Genomic DNA, 21,664 nt, shown 5'->3' with positions numbered 1-21,664 from the left:
GTGGGGTAATTCATGTGAAAACAAAAAGATATATAACTCTGGATTATTCACATTTAGCCCTAATTAGACAAATCCAACAGATCTTAGCAGACCAGAGAGGAAAGTCTATTGACAAGCTGTAGAAGTAGTCAAGATGCATTCATGGCAACATGTAGTTAATTGGTTGATTTGTAAGTTATTAATTAAACGGAGAGGAAGACAACACACTGTGAACAGTGTTTTGTTAGTGGCATTTGATTGGTTCAAAGATGGCCAGCAGAATGCTTCTGCTTTAAATGTTACCCTCCCAGTTCCTACACCCCCCCCCCCCTCCCCCCATAATCATATTAACTTGGTGTCGACAGCTATGTCATGCAGTAATGAATTAACTCAATTGGCAGTGTAACTAACTGTGAACGGAGACACACACCCGTGGACATTGCAATCTAACAGAAACGTGTCATTACATCGGACAGTTCTAATGAATTAAAATGCATAGCAGAGTGAGGTGTACCGTGGCAGGTACCACTGCATGGCATTGTGGCGGCTGTGGCCTAATAGTAGAAACAGCCGAGACACCTGATGACAATTATTGAAACATCTGGTGTCTTCTGTCTTCACCTAAGCAAGGTATTATTAAATTGCATGTTGCACTGTCCATAACAATGCATCCTCCCAAATTAATTGATTGCGTCTGTCTTTGCACAAATGGACATTAAACTCAGTGGTCACTGGTCAGTCACAGCGTAAAACCCTAGAGTCCTGTCAATTAATATTCAACAGCAGGTTGGTTCTAACGAGTGATAGTCCTCAGTGACCCTGTGCACTTTAGGTGCATATATTCATGAAGAACACATACGTGTGCACTCATACAGCGAGACATGCATAACAGCAGGGCCACAAACAGATGCACGTGCACACACGTGCGTGGACACGCGGAGGCAGACATCAGTCATGTTGCATGCATACTTCATGAATAGTCATGATTGGCGATGAATAAACATCATTTAGCCTCGTCCGTGAGCATGGTGCCATTATACATCAAACAGATGCTTAACAAGTGACCAAATGGGAGTCTCTTTGCCTGCGCTTATCATCCTAAATGTCAGTGCTTGCCTGTGTTCTTTTGTCATGTCACGTTGAAAGGGCATTGTTAATTACTCTTTGTATATGGCATATAATAATTCAGCTATTTTACTGATGGCTACTGTACAGTAGTATGCATACCACTGTGAAGGGAAAAAAAACAGTGACACTGTATTCACCATCAATAAAGAATGAGTCCAGAATATTAAGTAAGTAAGTAAGTATGTAGCCTTGAGTACCAATGGTTCCTGAGCCATGTGGCCCAAAGCATCCTTAGCAAAGGCAGCTTAATGCGCAAGTACACCCCTGGACATGACACTAGTATGAGGGAGGGAGGCACTGGGTACCATTTTTCTTAAGTCTTTGGTATGACTCGGCTGGGGATTGAACCCCAAACTCCCAGTCTCAGTCAGGACATACACTCTTAACCACAAGGTGCTGGTACTACAGATAAGACTGCTATTGAATTCTGGGTTCTTAGCCAGATTAAATAAACAAATGTACCACCCAGTGCCAGGCTTTCTTTCCGTATTTACTTATTTTTTAAGTAGTCAAAGACTATTCATCTTTACTACGATCGCATCCCAGACCGTTGATAAAAAATAAAATAAAAACGTGTGGATAACCGTGTGTCTGTTCAATAGTTAGAGTCCATTGGAAATGCAATGGTGGCCGGCAGTGCTCGGCACTAAAATGTCAGGGAGAGAGATATAAGCGATTAAGCGTTCTCTAACATAACAAGGAAGTGGATGGCAGGTGAGTTTTGCAAGCACATGGTTTCCTGGTGGTTGGCTTCACTAGACTGGACTGTGGATCATAGTTTAGCTAAGAGTGTCATCTACTGTAGTGTACAAACTAAAAACACGTGATTGGCACTGTGGGCCTTTGGAAAAAAAAACTAAAAAAACTTGATTGGCACTGAATGATTAAGATCTATGAATGGTACATCTTTCACTGTCCCCATACAATCACAGTAAAGGACATACAGTACGCTCTGCTTTGGGTTTCTGGGTATTTCAGGGCTGTGACATTCACCGCTCCACCCACAATCACGGTAAAGTGACAGTCAGAGTCTCTCAGATATTACCGCTGTGTGATATCCTGCATGTCTTTACCTGATTTCCTGACAGGAGCACAGTTCCTGGGGAGGGTCCGGGTCTGTAGGGGATCGTCGCTCCCTTCGGAGGAGACTGTAAAACACAGGATAGAATTAGGTGGAGGAGGTCATCACACAAGCAAATACAAGAGGAAAGAGCAAATGGGAGAAACTTTAATCAGCAAGTGGAACAGACGCATGTGAAACTGTCTTTGCCTGGTGACACTACTAGAGAGACGTACCGCAAAAGCACATAAGAATAGCGAAACACTACTGTGTCTTTATTCACTAGTAACTGCATTTAGTGCTTGCTATTCTTTCAGTTTCTGCATGTTTTTCAGACCTTTAATGCCCAGTCTGTTCACGCTTTTGTTTCGAGTCGGATAATCTCTAGTTCATGGATAGCTTGTGCTGAAGAAGTTAACCCGCTCTTTTACTCCTGTAAACTTTTACTCCTGTAAAATTCGAGTTGTCGATTTGAATTCCAATTTGCACAAACACATTGGCAACTGACACAGCTCCACAGCATATGCTGACACACAACAAGATACAAAGACAATAGGACCTCAGAAAGGGTCAGAAATGGAAATTAACTGCATGGGTTTTTTTTTTGAGATGCAGAAGGAAATGGAATGCAGGCATGGTGGAACAGAAGTCGAACAGAGTAAACATCTGACAGTGAACAAATTTATCTTGGGCTCTGGTTACTATTTTTTCTTTCCTTCCTCTCTCTTAATAGAGTAAGGTGCCCAGAATGGAAATGAGCTGGCAGCATCAACAGCTTTTGATTTGTCTGTTTTCCCTTCTAATCTCTGAGTTGCATCAATTTATAGCTTGCTGCCTCCCATTAATGAGAATATAATCATGAATTATTGATCACCCCGGTGTTTTCACTGTGAACAACATTCAAAGGCTTAACATTATCTCATGAAAAATGCTTTGATATGATCCAGATGCAAAATACCAGATTTCTGCCTGTATTTACTCTAAAAGCTCATTAGTTTTAACAGACTTGTATCTAAGTTTTAACACAAAAAGTTTAAATATAGATATAAGTTTCTGCCCGAGAGTGACAATACAGTACTGTACTTGTTTTGCTGAATTCAGCATAGCTGCCTCTTCAGGAAGTAATCACATCAAGCCTAACAGGACACAACTGCCTTGTTCATTTTAAGGCTCTTCAACACAGTCTATTTTAATAGATATTGTTGGGGCTTTTCTGCCTTAATTTGGACATTACAGAACTTATAGACAGGAAAGGGAGAGAGAGACAGGGGGTACGTGACACACACAGAGTCATTTACGTGATTGCTTATTGGTCAATCAGTTTATAACGCAGGAATCAATCTGGATTCGATTAGAAAAAAATGCACCGTCTCAGCCACTCGTCGGATGGCAATTTCATTAGTAGGTGTGCAAAAGGTCATAGAGATTGTTTTAAATGTTTGCTTGTCGTCGTCTAAATTTCTCCGTGCAAATAAAATGGACTCTGTGTGCACGGGGCCTTAAACGTCCAGTCTACCAAAATTACCAGTAACCACACTTCTACACATGTACTTCTATTATTGTATAATAGTAGAAGACTGTGGTGTATTGGGCAGCTCCAGGTACAGCCTATTGTCCTGGACCTAGCTGTTACAACTATAGGCCTCACATGTGCCCTAGACTCTAAGGCACATGTGAGGCACATGCTACAGCTACAGTGCCATGCTCTAGGGCCTAGAGCATGGCACTGTAGCTGTGCTATATTCTCTACAGTACTTACTTCATAAAAAAGATAGGCTATTTGAGCTAATTCAGAAAATGTTGGAAAATGTTTGGGACATTTTGACAATTTCCGCCTATAACGACATGCCCAAAATAGGGGACGCCAGGTTGAAAGTGGTTACTAGGTGAGAATGAGTGGCTTTGTGCGAGGCACTGATGTGATGATGTGTGGCACCAAGTGAAGCAGCGCAGCTGAACAGAAGAAAGGCTGTTGTACTCAACAGCACCCACGAGTGTATGTTTGTGTGTTGTGTGTGCATCGCCCACACGTGCGTGCATGTGTCTGTAAAATGTGTGCAGCACAGCCTTCCCGGAATAATTACCATCTTTAAAGGCCAATTGATTTGTGACTACGTGTGATTCACATTCTGAGCATTCATAATTGTATGGTACAGCATAGTGCTATCTCTATGGTAATCAACCATCTGTTTGCTGTATGTCATTGTTCTCTCTTCAAAGCCATTCATTTTGACAGAATTTGTAAAACAAAGCAGGACTCCAACCTGGCCATGAGGCAGAGAAGGTCTTCTGAGACAAAGCTTTATCGTGCTTTTGAGTTTGACATAACTTTTTCTTTTATGATTAATCCTAGCATCCTTTTGAGATGAACTGCACGATCAAATGTCGTGTCGCAACACGTTGTGAGCTTAGATGAGCTATATTGGATCTACAATATCTGTTATGGAGGGGAAAATAATAGCGTACCAAAATAGAATCGCATCTGGGGAGCCAGATCTGCAATCGCTCTTTTTGGTCAAATACCATTTGACTCTATGGTTTAACCCATTCTGGGCGGGAACCCCTTTTGGTGTTTTAACTAAGCGTTATACTTTAGCTATTGAAAAATAGCAGATCTACAAGCTCATAGCGCGCTACGAGCTTGCTATTTTTGAAAAATCGTTAAAATGCGGCACAAAACCTCTAGAATGACGGCGCAGATGAGTTTGACACACTGGATGATGGCCTCCTGGTTGCCCGATATCGTCACCCCTCGCTCTGTGGAGTTGGGGAGGAGGTCACCCGCCACCTGCACCTGGGCACCTGTCGACTACACACACACACACACACACACACACACACACACACACACACACACACACACACACACACACACACACACACACACACACACACACACACACACACACACACACACGCGTGAGACTCAAACATATATCGAAGTATTGGCGCTCTGCCGCCGGCCAAGTTCTTCAGATGACGATTAGAATGAGTCTCATTGCTTTCCTGGGGTTGAAATGAAATTAAAATGTGTGCTGCTGACGTGACGATCGGCCTAAAGGTCAGTGGTCTGCTTAGTGAAACCTGAATATCGTGATTCCTAATTCCTGCTTTTGGAAGCTTGATAGGACATACATTACTTTGTGTGTGTGTGTGTGTGTGTGTGTGTGTGTGTGTGTGCGTGTGTGTGTGCGTGCGTGCGTGCGTGCGTGCGTGCGTGCATGTTTTGTAGTGCATGTTTTGTACTGCATGTTGTGGACAAACTAATACTTTTACAGCCAATGTTCAATATTATACAGATACTAGCATATCTCCTGATGAAGAATACAGCTCAAAATGGCATAGATGGAATATGAATATAAAAAGAAAACAATATTATGCACATGTCAAACCTCCACAGATACTGGCCATGCAGTGGTAAAAGAACAAACAAAAAAAGTAAAAAAACCTTTGCTACAAAATGTCAGGGTGGGTTAATATTAATAATATCAGTCTGCACATCGTCGCTGTCGGATGGAAACCGTGTACGTCCAAAACCGTTCCTTTTTTTATTATGATAAAAACACTAAATAACATCCTGGCATTGCGAGGTGTCGCATAGACATCTCACCTCTCTGATCTCTTTGATCTTTGAGCCGCCCTTTCCAATGAGAGATCCACACTGGCTTGCAGGGATGACCAACCGCAGTGTGACGGGAGGCTTGCTGCTCACTGTGCCATTGGCTACCAGGGCTAACAGGTCCTGCATGGGAAAGACATCATTGGTTAGAATGAGGCTGAATTCAATGTTTTAACACAACATATTCCTTTGACGATAACCAATGAAATCACACCCGTGTGAAGTGAGGGCGCTCTTATCATCATACAGGAGTACATCATCATACATCATCTCATTCCAGCCAATCAAAATTTGTGTCCTCACTTTTGTCTTCAATGTTTGTGTATACATAATGTTTGTGTTTACACAAACACTAAAAAATGGCCATTCATTTTCAATGTCATTTCATGTTTGTGTTCGTCCTAACACAATATGGTAATAGTATTAATATTGTTATATGGTAATGGTGGTTGGTGCACATTATGTTGCATTTCTTTGGCCTGGAGACGCCGAAGAGAATGTCACAACAATGTTGCAGTTATGTCAGTATGACACACTCCAGCTCAATGTGGCTTTCATTTTAATTAGCTGCACCTGTGGGTGAGAGCAGTGGGATTTGCATATTATGACATGAAGTTAATTCTTCTTCCACCTGCCTCCTCTATGGTGGAGTTAGGCCATAAGTATTTTTAAACCTAATTCCTTAAAATAAAAAGCAAGACTTTTGCACACCTACAGGCGACAGGTGCGTAGGAGAGGGTATGGTGGCCGACAATGAAAAAGGAACAAACACACTGTCTTCAAATGCAGTGAACCCACTTTTAATAGGGAAACAGCAACGTTTCGGCCTATGTGGCCTTCATCAGGCTATCTTTATGAACACAAAATTTTGAGAAAGCATCCTTTTTGTAGTGATGTAATTTCTTGGTTTGACCCGTTAGGCTTACCATTAGGTATTAGATGAAGGCCGCATAGGCCGAAACGCTGCCGTTTCCCTATTAAAAGTTGGTTCACTGCATTTGAAGACAGTGTGCGGGTGTTTGTTCCTTTTTCAAACCTAATTCCCTCTAATTCGTCATATGTATAATTGTATATAGTACTGGAGTTATCAGTCTGCTGACCCAGCAGAGCCGCCAACGTGTGCCTTGTATAACCTCATGGCTACCGACACAAAGGCACTTTGCCATCTGTCGTGGGTCATGTAGCAGTGCTAAAAGGCTACCTACTGCCCTTACCCGAGTCAGGGGTGTGACATTCGGTGGCAGTGGTTGGACCCGAGGCTCTGAGTGTCTGGGCCAGTACATTTGTCTTCTAGCCAGGCCTCGTGCTCGCCAGGGGCTTGCTCGGCCTCTACGTGCAGCCAGTTGGCCACAGATATTGCCACCCAGTTGATTTTATTTATTGTTTTTGTTTTTTTTGTGGGGTAAACAGTGCTCTACAGTCTACACTGCAGTATGTGGTCCATTAGCAGAGAGGAGAGGTGCTGCTCCGGGTCACTGTATCCCCCCCCCCCCCCCCCCCAGCATTTATTTCGCCACGCTCCCATTTGTCGTAATGTCTGTGTATTCTTGTTTCCTCTCTCCCCTCCCTTCATCTGAAACCTCTTCCCCACTCTGCTAAACTAAACATCGATGTCTCTTCAGCCTTTATACTAACCCCTTGATATATCTCAGCTCTCCATTCTTTATTCTTTGCCTTATTTATTTCATTCTTCTGTTTCTCCCTGCACTTTCCCTCCTTTCCGTGACTCTCCTCCTTCTTTCTTTCAGTGCTCAGAAGCTGTCTTTTCTCTCTTTCTCTCTCTCACGCATTCATCTCACTCTCACACAACACCACCCACCCCCCCCCCCCCCTCTCTCTCTCTCTTTTCCCGATCTTTACCACCTATTTTCTCAGAGACTCTCTCTTTAATTAAAGTCAGGTGATAAGTGCAGGATCTAAATCAGCCTGCTGTTAATGCAGCCGCTCCAATCAATTAGAGCCTTGGCCGTACTCTGTGCGTTTGAAATGTAAATAGCCATGTCTGCTTTCCATCGGCTCTACTACGGTACGTGATCGGAATGTGAGAAACCGACCGTAGCCTCTCCTTACCCGGTAGCGGCACCGCCACACAAATTATTTATCTCTCATGTCTATCAAAGGAGTCCTGGAATCCACATCATGGCTCTACATTTATTTTCGAGTGACTGATGGATGTGTTTCAGTTTGTTTTTTTTGCTTTATTGAAACTGATGTTTTGTGTGTGTGTGTGTGTGTGTGTGTGTGTGTGTGTGTGTGTGTGCGTGTGCGTGTGTGTTTACTTTAGCTGCTACACCCGTCATATTTTGACGTTTGTCCATGGAGGCTTTTAGGAGGCTGCAGGGTTTGAAGTGTATTTTTTAACACCGCAGGCTGCTCCAGTCCTTGGTGTGCAGCAGGTGAATAAATACAGCCTACTATTTTCTGGTGGGACTTTTCTGCATTTTGTAAAATTAAGTTGAGGAGAATTGATTTCCCACCGTAACCATGAATATACGTCCCTCTCAATTTCTTTTCATTTCTCCCAAAGAGTTTAACCTCACTGGTCTGATCTTCCCATAAACTATCTCTCTGTCTCTCTCTCTGATTCTCTGTCTCTGTCTGACTCTGTCTGTATCTCTCTCTCTCTCTCTCATGAATATTTTAGTGTTTTTTCGTTGCTTTTGTCGGTCGTTATATTAAATTAGATAAAGAGTCAAATCTCTCGTGCTATCGCTTTCTACCCAATTCTCTACCTTTTCTCTCTCTACATGTTATTGTTTGCCATTTTTGTCTCCACCAGCCGAAGGCATGGGGAGAGTATGTTTTGCACTCCGTCCGTCCGTGTGTCCGTGTGTCCGTGTGTCCGTCCGTCCGTCCGTGAACAGCTAATCTCAGCCACCGTTAACCCGGTCGATGCCAAATTTTGCACACACACTCCCTGGATGCCAACCATGAACCTCTGCCCCAAACTTTCCAGAACGGCCTGTTATAGCGCCACCAGGAGGCCGCTTTGTGCAAAACAGGTTTTTGCACAGCACACCTACAGATTTTGTCCAAACATCACGCAAATTGGTACACAGTCTCTCTAGAGCCATTCAACCAAACCGGTCTTTCATATTTCTCACACTCCATCCTGATTGGTTAAGATTGGCTTCCAAAGTTCACAGGAGTGCTCAGTTTCAAACAAAATGCTGCAAATCATGAACACATCGCGTGATTTCCGTGAAATTGTGCACCCACATTCCCACTAGGCCGAGGACAAAATGCCACATGAACAATTTCAACTCAGCCTCAAGGTGGCACTATAACTGCCCGAAAAGTGTTTTTACCTCTAACTGCACGGATCTGTGGATAACCTGGTGGAGACCTGTGCCCAGAAGGGCACTTTTTCTAGTTCGCACTGTTCTTCTCTCCTGCTCACTCTCACATTCTCTCAGATTTTCTGGAATCCTTTTAAATCTGTCCATCTTCTCTTTTTCTCCCTTTATTATTTAATTTTTTTGTTGTTGTTGTTCTCACAACATCTCTCCTTTCATCTGTATATATTTTTCTTTTGTTGAGTATTTTCTTTAGTACTGTGCCCTTGTCAAACTATCTCACTCTCCTTTGTTCTCCTTGTTTCATATCTCTCCCTTCTTCAACTTATTCCTTAAATTTTTTTCAGCATTTCTGTTGTTTTTACAGTGACACCGAGCCAGTAAAGGTGGGACACAGAGAGAGAGGGGATGACATGCCGTAAAGAGCCTCAGGTCAGATTTGAACACGGGCCAGCTGTGGGAAGGACCCTAGCCTGATTTATGTACTATGCACTCTCAACAGATGAGCTTTGTTTTAACCCATTCTTCTACATCCTGACACTTTTCTGAAAAAGCTATGTTTCTATGTCAGTCGTTCTTCGAATTTTCAAAAATAGCAGACCTACAAGTTCGTAGCGCGCCACTCAGTGGCGCGCTATGAGCTTGTAGATCTGTTATTTTTCAATAGCTAAATCATAACATAATGCTAACACCAAAAGGGGTTCCCACCCAAAATGGGTTTAACTCATCTCCCTCGCTTTCTCTCTGGCACAACAAAGCTTTCACTTAAACGTTATATATATTTTGTTGATCAGAGTAGACGTCAATGCTAGGCCTCCTCCCTTTTCCCCTATAGCAAATCTCTTCACTGAAAGTAGCAAATCAACAAGAAACACTTTCGCATTCTCATATCCATATTCTCCATATTCGGAATTGGAATAATTGAAATATTAAGGCAGGATGGAGGCAGTGGGAGAAGGAAGGATACATCAATGACAACAAGAAAGAAAGATAGGAACGTTGCATATTTCTACTTTTATTCACTTAAACCCTATATACTTCATCAGTCTCCCAGAGAGAATCATTCATATTATGAACAATTATTTTAGTAAATGATTGCACCCCTAGATTGGATAAACCCCTATTGAGGGCATTCTGTGGAAAGAAGTTAACTCCACTGGAGCTTTCTTTCCCTGACTGAAAATGTGATACAGTACACATGATACAGTACACATGATATAGTACACATGCAACAACTGCATGCACATAGTTGCCATGCGAATAATGCACACACCGTTTAGCATTTTGGGCCACTGCATGCTTTTTGTGACAGGAAAGAAAGGATGGTAGGAAGGAAGAGAGGGAGGAGAGATGCAGAGAGGATAGAGGCTCATCAGCAGATACCCATTTTTTTGGCACTTGGGATGTTGAGAACTATTCAGAATGGAGAAAGTTTCCCTGGCATTCATTATGTTGAGGACTGGTACAACGAATGAAAGATGGATAGAAAGATAGAGGCAAGGACGGATATGGAAACGGCTTTAGACAAATGATTGGTTGTGTGTGTGTGTGTGTGTGTGTGTGTGTGTGTGTGTGTGTGTGTGTGTGTGCGTGCGTATTTGTGTGCGTGGTCAGACACATAATGAATTCCATGCATCCTGCCGGCAAGTAAAGGTTACACACGTCACTCTTCTCTACTCACTACACCCCACTGGGAGCTCTCTGTATTTCACACGTAGTGTGCATGTGTGTGTGTGCATGTGTGTGTGCACGTGTGTGCATGTGTGTGTGTGTGTGTATGTGTGTGTGTGTGTGTGTGTGTGTGTGTGTGGGGGGGGGGGGTTGGGGGGGGCACTACAGCATGTGAACGTGTGTGGGCCTACAGTATGTGCATGGTGCAACCATAGACTGTAAAAAATATGGACAAAGCGTTCCCCGGGTCTAACATGGACGTAAAATGAAGCCTCTTATTCCTGCACTGTAAGTCGCCATCTTTCTAGATCCGTTTTGGCCCAGCTGGCCATTGGCTGGCTCCGTTTGGGCCCAGCTGGCCATTGGCTGCCCAGACAACGAGGCGGGACTTCCCCCCTTCTTCTCTGTTGGTTTTTATTTTGACTCGAGTGGGTGGGGACTCCCGATCATAGACTGTAACGGTAGCCACGCCCCTCAGAACATACGTGACTTTATGGTCATTTATTTTATAAATGGGACCATAAAGAAAGAAAGTATTCATGACCATGTTTATTAAGGTAATACAGTCTAGGTGAAGTTGGGCCCAAATACATGGACTTCTATGGGGCTATGGGTTTTTTTGGGTCCAGTGACAGCGCCACAACAGGCCATTATATGAACTTTCAGGAGTTTCAGGCTTCACAAAATATCAGTCTGACTGCCCCCCTGGGTGCAACAGGATCTGCATGAGCGCCTGGTTACGTGCACGTGCTTGTGTGTGTGTCAGTGAGAGAGAGAGAGAGAGAGAGAGAGAGAGAGAGAGGAGCTACTTCTCTCCTCCATCAGTGAACTTTTCCTCCAATAGTTTTAAGACATTAAGAAGACAGTAGGTCAACTAGATAATATCTGCATTTATTACACATACTGCCAGATTCAGTTTGGCTCACGGCTGGATATCACTGCACATTGTTTTTACCCTAAGAAATACTTCTCTTAAGACCAGTGGCAGACAAATTAACCACTTTACCACTAACGTCCCTATTCTGGGCATGTCATTTGGCGAGAACAGTCAAACAGCAGATCTACAAGCTCACAAAGCATTGCGCTGCAAGCTTATAGATTATATATTCTGTGAATTATGTAAGTGGTAAACTGCATTTCCTCCCAAGCTAATTTTATATTGTCTGCTCTTGTGGGCCTGTTTTAAGTGCTGTAGATTTGTTGTTGATGACCCTCAGTTTGTTCTTGGGATAAATTGCAAGTCTCTTCTTATATGACACTTACAGTATATGCAATTGTACCGAGTGCAGTGTAGGGAACAACACCAATCTCCTTAGAGCCCCACGCATTGCTAGTGGGCTACATATTGATTTGTCACACCCATAGTGGTAAGTCATTTTCATGTCTGGTGGTGAGTTACAAATGAACGTTACTTGCCTATCGGGCAAATGGGATTTTTCTAAGCAGTCAAAACTGCCTTAGGAATTCCACTAAATCAAATTCATTAAAGTTCATACACAATTTACAAGTCTGCTGTTGAAACTTTCAGTTTATTCTGTGTGTGTGTGTGTGTGTGTGTGTGTGTGTGTGTGTGTGTGTGTGTGTGTGTGTGCGTGTGTGTGTGTGTGTGTGCGTGCGTGTGCGTGCATACACACATGTACCTCCTCCAGTTTGAATGTGATCATGGTGAAGGCTCTGAACACACAGTCTGTGGGTCCAGTGATGGTGATGATCCTCTCTGGACACGAACCCTCCGAGATGTTGACACGCGCACTGCTCTGTAGAGCCACAGACAGACAGACACAGACAGACAGACAGACAGACAGACAGACAGACAGACAGACAGACAGACAGACAGACAGACAGACAGACAGACAGACAGACAGACAGACAGACAGACAGACAGACAGACAGACAGACAGACAGACAGACAGAGAAAGAGGGAGATAGGGAGGGGGGAGGTAATGGGGAGGCGGAAAAGGGAGCGGAGGGGAGGGAAGGGACACAGGGAGGGATTTGAGGGAGGGAAGGGTAAAACGAAGGCCAGGAAGGGAGGAAGGAATTTAGGGAGGGGTGGGGGGATGGGTTTACAATGCACGGACAGGTTGGAGGAGGGGAGGTGTAGGGAGGGGAGAGATGGAGGGAGAGGGGAGAGATGGAGGGAGAGGGGGAGGAAGAAGAGAGAGAACACATTAGTGGTGGTGGAGGGATGTACGAGGAGAGTCATTCACGCCGCAGTGCTTCCTCGTCCACTGAGAGAGAGAGAGAGAGATTCACCTGTGATGAGATGAGGAGAGAGGAGGGGGGACTGGTGAGGAGAGGAGAGCAGAGGAGAGGAGAGGGGGAAAGGGAGGTGAGGGAAAGCAGGAGGGCAGTCGTAATGAAGGTTTTGAGGAGGCCAGACGAGGGGACAGAAGAGGAGAGGAGATGAAGTGAGGAGAGGAAACAATAGAGGAGGAGGAAATTACTTGACCGGGAGGACAAGCAAGGAGAGGAGAGGAGAGGATGGGAGAGGAGAGGAGAGGAGAAGAGGAGAGGGGACAGGATGGGAGAGGAGAGGATGGGAGGGGAGAGGAGAGGAGAGAAGAGGAGGGGAGGAGAGGGTTGGAGAGGAGAGAACAGAAGAGGCAAGGAGAGGAGAGAAAGGAAAAGTGACCTGCTGTGATGAAATCAATAATACACTCACAATTACATTATTTATATTATTCAACCGAGACCGATTAGACTGCTAGATACTGACAGACAGACAGACAGACAGACAGACAGACAGACAGACAGACAGACAGACAGACAGACAGACAGACAGATTTCTCTGTCTCCACACACCCGCCTCTCTATCAAGACTGTATCTCTACACAGTATGCCTATCACTCCATCCTTCACTGTCTCTCGTACCTCCCGCCCTGCATTAATTCATCCACTGTATGGATCCCTCTGTTTCTTTTCCTTTTTTTTCAATCGTATCTTTCTCCAGGCTCATCTATCTCTCCCTCTATCACACTCTGTTTTCCCACATCCATCCATCTCTCCTTCCTACCCTCTCCACTCTTCTCTTTCTATAGTGCTGACTAATGACTTGTTAGGGGCCATGCCCAAAGGGCTCACAGTGATTCGTCAAATCCTTTAGATCTCCCAATTATATGACTGTATGAATAATATGATCCACTCCTGATGAATGACATCGGAGATAACCCCTCCACCTTGAAATCGCATTTCCATTCATCTGTGTGGAGTCTGAACCCTGCTAATGCACGGTTGGCTGCGGGATACAGCGTTGGCAGACAACCACTTCAGCCAATCACCGAAAGAAAAAAAGTGACGTCATCTCCAGTCTCCAACTTTATAGCTTGGCTCCATCTTATTGCTGCTTGCAGCTATATTATTTTAGTTGTACTGGATCTCTTCCCCCCCTAAGATTTTAGTCTTGTTTTTACTTGTTGATGAAATTGTCAATATATTTTGTCTCAGATTTAGTCATCATCGCTTATAGTTTTTGAGGGGCGCTAGCCCCCCCTATGCCCACGGCTTTGTGTGTTTGTGTGTACCCCATAGAGATGATTTCATTGGCTGAGCACCCCATAGCGATGATTTGATTGGCTGAGCAAAGACGGAAAAGTGAGGACGCAATGAGATGCTCACTTCACACTGGTGTGATTTATTTTTTCCGTCAGTGAAAAAAGGCAGTCGGCAAACATTTTGTTCGTCATAGTTGTATAGTTGACAAAATCAACACTGTCTGGAATACAGCAGTAGAGACTGATGCTACACGCGGCACAGTGCTAGTGCTGAGACCATGAACTGTAATGAGTACAGAGATATCAGCCAGCAGACAGGAACCCCCAACGCTCTGATAATGAGACTGGGCCAAATTATTCACCTGGCCCTGACGCTTCTAATGAGAGGCACAGGCTGAGGTTCTGATGTAACCGTGGAGACTAGACTATAGTGGATCCCCCGTAGTGTGCAGAGGAAGTGTGCAGAGGAAGCGAGTGCACTGTGCGCGTTCCCCAGCCGGCGAGCCAGAGGAGTTGAAGACTCCTCCATATACAAGTAATGAGAGAGCAGACAGGAGGAGGTGGAATCACCTCGCTCTGGATGTGTGACAGAACAAGTTGAGGTCGACAATGAGGAAATGGCAGAGGAGGATTTCTTTTCACAGAATTCTGATTGTCTGAATGTCACACACAGGGAGAGCATCCCTTCACTCAGTAAAGGAGATGTCTTCTTAGACACATTATGGAAGAACAGTCTGTTGTAGTGACTTAGGGATATAACAGTTAATCAAACTAAGCAGTCTAAATGATTATATAGAACATTATACATGTTAATTAAATAATCAATGGGGGCGGGGGGGGGGGTTATCTACACGTTGTGAGGTTGTACTGTAGGTCTGCTATTGTCTGTATTTTGCACAACACTGATGTGCAGCATATAGAACAAGGTGGTCAATCAGACTAGTCAATGTGGTAGTTTATGGTTTTTAGAAGTATTTTAACGTGCTGTAACCAGGATTGAGTATTGAGCTGCTAAAATTGGTGCGTTGTTCAATCCAGTTCAATCTGAGCCGTAATTCCGTGATAAACGGCTATAAAGACCGGCGAGCCCCAGCATTGTGTGCGGGGCCGCCATCTTGCTACGGGCAGAACACAGTAAGCACATGGGTGCCTAGCAACCTTGAGCCCTGCTTTACGGTAAATATGAGCCAGCTGATTATTAATTAATGCAAAGCTCAAAAATACGTTAAAAGCGTCCCTGGCCACCTGGAATTTCATGAAATACATGTTAATTAATCATGTCCATTTCGTGGATATAAGAAGTCACACCCATGTGAAGTGCCTTTTATCATGCCTTTTATCATGATGATGATGTCCCACATAAATAGACTAATAGACTATAATACTGTAGGCTATAAATGAGGGGAATGTGGCATGGAGACAGTTGATGGACTAATAGACACATAGTCATGTGTTGGAGCTTTTAGCACCGCTCAAAAACATGCTTCTCAATAATTTGATGAATCAAAAAAGTTAGCGCTATACTTGCTAATATAAGAAAATTCTCGATAGTTGCAACTAAATGACTAAATTCATGACAAAATTACTTTCCTGATGTTGATACATTTATTACTGTAAATCTGTAATGAAAGCAAGACAGGCATCTAGTTTAGAACAACTGAGAAGGCGGAAAAGGTTCAGTTTTTATGAAGTATTGACCAAACAAAAAAAGACTAAAGAGGGAATGCTCCTCTTTGTGTGGGCAAATAAAAATGGCTTTCTATTTGGGTTTCTCTCACTGTCCTTTCCATATTTTTCTACTCCACAGAGACTTTACAGATAGGATCTTTAAACATCAATCAAGAGACATAAATAAAATGTGAACAAAACTGAGTAGCACTAGATGTATTTTTTCGTGCAGGAGACACACAGCTCTAGCGATATAATGAGATAGACTGGGAATATGCAATGTCACAGTCAATAGTACAAACCTGGAGTAGTGCAGGAGTAGTAATATTCCTGCACGGGTCACTGTCTCATGTAATCAATTCCCAACAGATCTCAAACATGTTGTTTTGGGTTGCACTGGTTTCAGTTCATTCAACCTCCTCTTGTGTGTTGGCTAGTGAGGTGCACCCTATGAGACATTTTTACTTCATTTTGCAACAGTACTGCGCGCAGAGAACAGCTGATATACAAGCTCAAATCGCATCGCGGATGCGACTGTTGTGAGCGTAGAGGTCTGCGTGCGCGACACCATCGCGTGACGAAAGCATAAATTATACTTGATGGGCTGCAGCAGAGCCATCTAATAGAAGAATTACAATATTGAGGGGGCAGAAACCGAGCGCTCAAGCTCTGTTTATGCAGCCTGAAAGGGAGACAAGCTGGAGTTTGAATTGAAATACATTGTTTTCAATGAGGGCGGCGCAAATAAGAGCAATTTTAAGCATGCGTGCAACATGCCAACTGTTTTTGCGAACGCACTGAGCACTAACTATGAGACCCTGCAGATCATGTATGTGTGTCTGTGTGTCTGTCTGTCCCGCTGTGACACCACCCGCCCGCCACCAGAGGGCGGAGCTGTAGCACACACACACACACACACACACACACACACACACACACACACACACACACACACACACACACACACACACACACACACACACACACACACACACACACACACAGTAGAAAACTTAAAAAAATATTATACAGTAATTATACAGTCTGTAATGTTTATGTTGTACGATTACTACAAAACAATCTAAAATAAAGTATAAAGTTTAATATTTGTTGTCCCCATTCTCAATAGAAGTCTATGTAGGAGAGCCGCCATTGGACTGGCATCCATGAACAAACAGGCTCTGCTGCTGTGATCATGAGCGCACCCTCCGTTCTTATGACAGCGAATGTAGGTGTGGTTTTGAGGACAACTGCTTTGAATTGCTATTAAATTATTGTTCACACACAACAGAAACCAATGGATTATATATTTCAAGAGTGAGAGATCACAATAAAAATAATCATAATAATCATTCTTCCTCCACACCTCAACACATCTGAAAGTTTGATGGTGCATTATTTTACACGTGAGAGCAGTTAGAACTCTTCCATTGCATCTTATATGAGAGGTGAGGTTAATGTGCTGCCGGCCTGTGCGTGCATGCTGGTGCTTAGTCTTTTTAACTACATAAACCCTAGCATCCATGTAAACCCTAGCATCCATGTAGGAGTAGAGGGGGGGAAAGGAGCGGACCTAGCAGTATAAAGCCTCCCCCCCAACCCTTGTCGACTAAGTACATGGTTTAAAAGCAATTTGTGTGTGCTTTTAAGCTACTGTATGGCAGTGGTTCCCAAAGTGGGGTCCGGGGACCCCCAGGGGTCCTTGAGGGAGTTCCAGGGGGTCCCCAGCTAAATGATAGTTTGGAACCAAATGGACCCTTATGGGTCTGTAACTCCAATTACTCCATGCATGTCAAACGGTCCTTGAAATTAAACGGGTTGAGAGTCACTGCTAGAGCCGTGAAACTCTTCTCTTTTGAAATGGGGGTCCGCGGGCTAATTAGTGTCAATTCGGGGGTCCTTGACATGAAAAAGTTTGGGAACCACTGCGGCATGGTCCCAGTAGGTCCCTACTAGCCTGCCAGGCTGTTATCAGTCATTCTATGGGTGATTCTATGTGCTGTCACGGGGTGAAGTCACAATGAAATACAGCACGGAACCCCATTTGCGCACCAGACTCGGCGGTATGCCTCGCTAATCATTAGACTTTCAACCCCAATCTCCTGGGATCAAATCACGTTGGAGGCGCTTAAAGTTTTTTTTCTTCATATATTGTGATTTTGTTTTCTATTTTTGACAATATAATGACGAGGAAAACATGAGGAAAACCTGGCATCTGAACTAGGAATGGCAGGTTGAAGCAAGTTATGATTGTGTGTGACCCGTTTAAAGGTTTGGATAGGTTTGGAAATAACAGTCAAGGTCTTATACTCCTACGTCCCCCACTTGGGGGGACGGACTCCAGGTTGAGAATGACTTCGCTACAGTTTAGTTGAAGGACATGAACTGAAGGAGAGAACTGCGTCCAAAGGCAGTATACATGGACCAAGAACTCTGAGGCCAGACTTGACGGAAAATGTACAGTAAAAAAATACGACGAGAAGGGTGTGCTCAGTCCATCCATCTGTCTGTCCGTCCGTCTGTCCGTCGGTTCAGACAGACAGACTCACAGGGTCAAAAACATAATTCCTCGCCTTTGGCCGTTCTGGCCTGGTGGGGATAATAATAATAAAAAAAAAGTAAATAGAACTCCCTTCAGCAAGTAACGCTTATTTCACCGTATGTGACATTCAGACAACATTCATTGTCAACTTTGTTTTTCCAAAAATGCTGGTGTTCAGGCTGAACATGAGGCAAATTATTAAGTGTGACGCTATTCAATATCCAACCGAGGTAAAGACATGACATAGAGCGACATTTCACATACATGTACAAAGCGGCGTGAATAGAGCTAATATTATACGTGTAACTGTGCAAATTGAAAATGTTCATCTCGAGTGGACATTTCCCCGAAGCAAAATAGAGTGACATGCAGGATCTAGCTGGGGAAGTAGTGTTGCTGGGTGTGAATTTACAGAATTTTATGATACAACGCTTGCAAATGGCTCAGAGAGGGAGAGCGATTTGTCTCTGATAAGAACTCTTTGGCTCAAGGATGGACTGCTGTTCGTAATGCTTACTTGTTTTACCATGCCATTAACAAAGACACCACAGTCTATAAAAGACGTAAATTCCTAAATGTATTCAGGCTCTATCTTTGGTAAGCCTTGAGTCTAGAGCCCAATCTTTTACATTTTAACAACAATAACAATTTCTTATTATGCCGGTATATTGTCTGAGGAAAAGGTCACTTGGTCTCCTATTACATCTTACACTTAATGAATTGCTCTTTTTATCTGTCACTCTAGTCTAGCACACCAGGGGCTCCATTTTCGTCACCGCTAAACCCCTTATCCCTAAACTTCTTTGCCTTTTTTTACTATTTTGATAGTTCAACTAGCCAATCTAGATTGACACATTGTGAGCTTGTAGACTGGCCATTTTAACAATTCAAAAATGTTTTTCATAGTAGTAAAAAAGGCAAAGAAGTTTAGGGATAAGGGGTTTAGCGGTGACGAAAATGGAGCCCCAGGTCTCCTTCTTTCTCTCTTGCTGGGATGAAGTGAGAGCTAATTGAGATATTCACGTCTGTCAATATCTCATGGGGCGACTGTGGCTCAAGAGGTAGAGCAGGTCGTCCAATGATCCATGGGTCGGCGGTTCGAATCCCGGCTCCTCCTGTCTACATGTCGAAGTGTCCTTGGGCAAGACACTGAACCCCAAATTGCTCCCGATGTGCTGGTTGGTACCTTGCATGGCTTCCGCCGCGATCGGTGTATGAATGGGTGAATGTAATGCACAATCTATGTAAAGCGCCTTGGATAAAGGCGCTATATAAATGCACCATTTACCATTTATTGTCCCTCATCCCCAATTTGTCCCTCACTCTCTCATTGTTCCTCACTCTCTCTTATCTCTCATTCTTTGTGTCCCTGCTGTCTATTCCCTGTGATTCTTTCTCACTATCTTTCAGTGCTTGTTGACATGTTCTAATACATTCTCGAGGGACTAAAATGTTCTGTGTTTTTGTGAAGTTATTGTTATGGAAACTTTTGCATCCTGAGCTGTAGTGCACAGGCTAGCGATTTTCAGCTCTGGAGACTAGTCTTCTATTCTATAGAGTCTAGACTAGGGTATGCGCGTGACATCATCATCATCATACCTGGAAGTTATGTGGAGACGCCTACTGAGTGGCAAAAAAACTACTTCCTGGCCTTGATAGCCCATACATCCAAACAGAAAAGTCCTATCTCATTGCATTAAACCACATTAAACTCACTTTGCCACTAATATTGAAGAAACTAAAGTGTTTACCGTCATTTTAAAAGCGTAGTTTATACATCCATTGTAGGACGGTGGAACATTTCAACAGGGCTTCACACTGGTGCAGTGCCTCGGGATCCTAAAAAGGAACAGTTTTGTACACATACTGTACAAGGTTTCCACGGGACTACGAAGCCATTCTAAGGTGCTGCTCTGCAATCTTTCCTCCATTATCACAGATGGTGTTACGCTTCCCCCGCATCCTCCTCCTCCTCTCTGCCAACACCTCCTCCACAGCACACTGTCCACGTCGACATCCACCACAGACAGAGGTGGCCTTCCTCACCAGCTTATTCAACCTGTCAGCATCCCAGTCTTTGCTGCCCCCCTACCCCACCCCCCTATCCCAGCGCACTAAAAAAGAGCACACTGCTACTATACAAACCGGTAAGCATGTGTAACAGTCTGTTACACGACTTGAGCCACCTCAGAGAGAACACACTTCTCTGTTCCTTCTAGAAGAGAAGTCCAGTGTATAGTCCAATCAGTCCAATTTCCTACTGAGTTTACCCTCCCAGGAATGTGTACAAATCCACTATTCTCCCTCGTCTTACAGATTATATACTTGTTGGTACCATGTGTGCCAACCAGATCTACCGAGTAGGGCCACATCTTTGTGTTCCTACTTTCATCTGCATATGAAATAAATGATGCTACAGGACAACTTGTTTCACAGGCAGGCAAGCACTGAAACAAAACATTCCCACCCACCTGCACATTACCTGTCCACTAATGACAGCAGCCAGTGAGTTGGAGTAGCTGCAGGACAAATCAGTCACCAGGCAGGCCAAAGGCTCGCTTGGGCATGAATACTGATATCTCTGGGGGTTGTGCTTTAATTTAAGTTTTGCTTTCTAATTGCTGTTCTCCATCTTTTCAGAAATCACTCTGTTTCAGAGATTAGATGAAGCTGCAGTGATCACATTTGTATTAAGCAGCCTAGGTGTTTTAATGTCTGCCATCAATTGTGTATATTGGTCACGATACAGTATAGCCCTGCAACAGCCATTTAATAATACTGTGCCTTCATCAGTCAAGTTGAAATGTAAATGGCGACATACAAGCGCAACACTGCACTGAGCTTGTACGACGACTATACTCAGGCATAACTCTGTCTGCCCCTGTTTCTCATGCCCCCCCCCCCCCCCCCCACACACACACACACACACACACACACACACACACACACACACACACACACCCACCCACCCACCCACCCACACACACACCCCTCTTCTCTCTCTTACATAGTCCCCACTCCCCTCCCCACTCTATCTCTAGCCCTCCTCATCATGTCTCCCTTCATCTCTCTCCACTCATTCTAGCACCCGGTCTTCTCTCTCATCCTTTATCCCCTTTTCCCACTTTATCCACCTGTCTCTCTCTCTCCGCTTCCCCGCTTTTAATTTATCTCTCTGGGATGATGATCATCGGGATGATGATCATT

The 21,664-nt window shown here is 43.9% G+C and overlaps 1 protein-coding gene across 3 annotated transcripts in view; it reads right to left on the bottom strand.

Moving 5' to 3' along the window:
• Nucleotides 1–21,664, bottom strand: part of pcbp4 (poly(rC) binding protein 4) — a 150,909-nt gene that overhangs the window by 37,110 nt on the left and 92,135 nt on the right. For all 3 annotated transcript variants that reach the window (XM_083771702.1, XM_083771704.1, XM_083771703.1), the window contains exons 5-8: nt 12,394–12,510; nt 5,778–5,909; nt 4,848–4,976; nt 2,181–2,255 (exon numbers count right to left, since the gene is read on the bottom strand). In XM_083771702.1, coding sequence (XP_083627828.1) covers nt 2,181–2,255; nt 4,848–4,976; nt 5,778–5,909; nt 12,394–12,510 — 453 coding nt within the window. The remainder of the gene's footprint in view (nt 1–2,180; nt 2,256–4,847; nt 4,977–5,777; nt 5,910–12,393; nt 12,511–21,664) is intronic.

Source organism: Protomyctophum parallelum (assembly GCF_964188405.1).
Source record: "Protomyctophum parallelum genome assembly, chromosome: 8".
Taxonomy (NCBI): Eukaryota; Metazoa; Chordata; class Actinopteri; order Myctophiformes; family Myctophidae; genus Protomyctophum; species Protomyctophum parallelum.
This window is presented reverse-complemented; position numbering and strand designations above follow the sequence as displayed.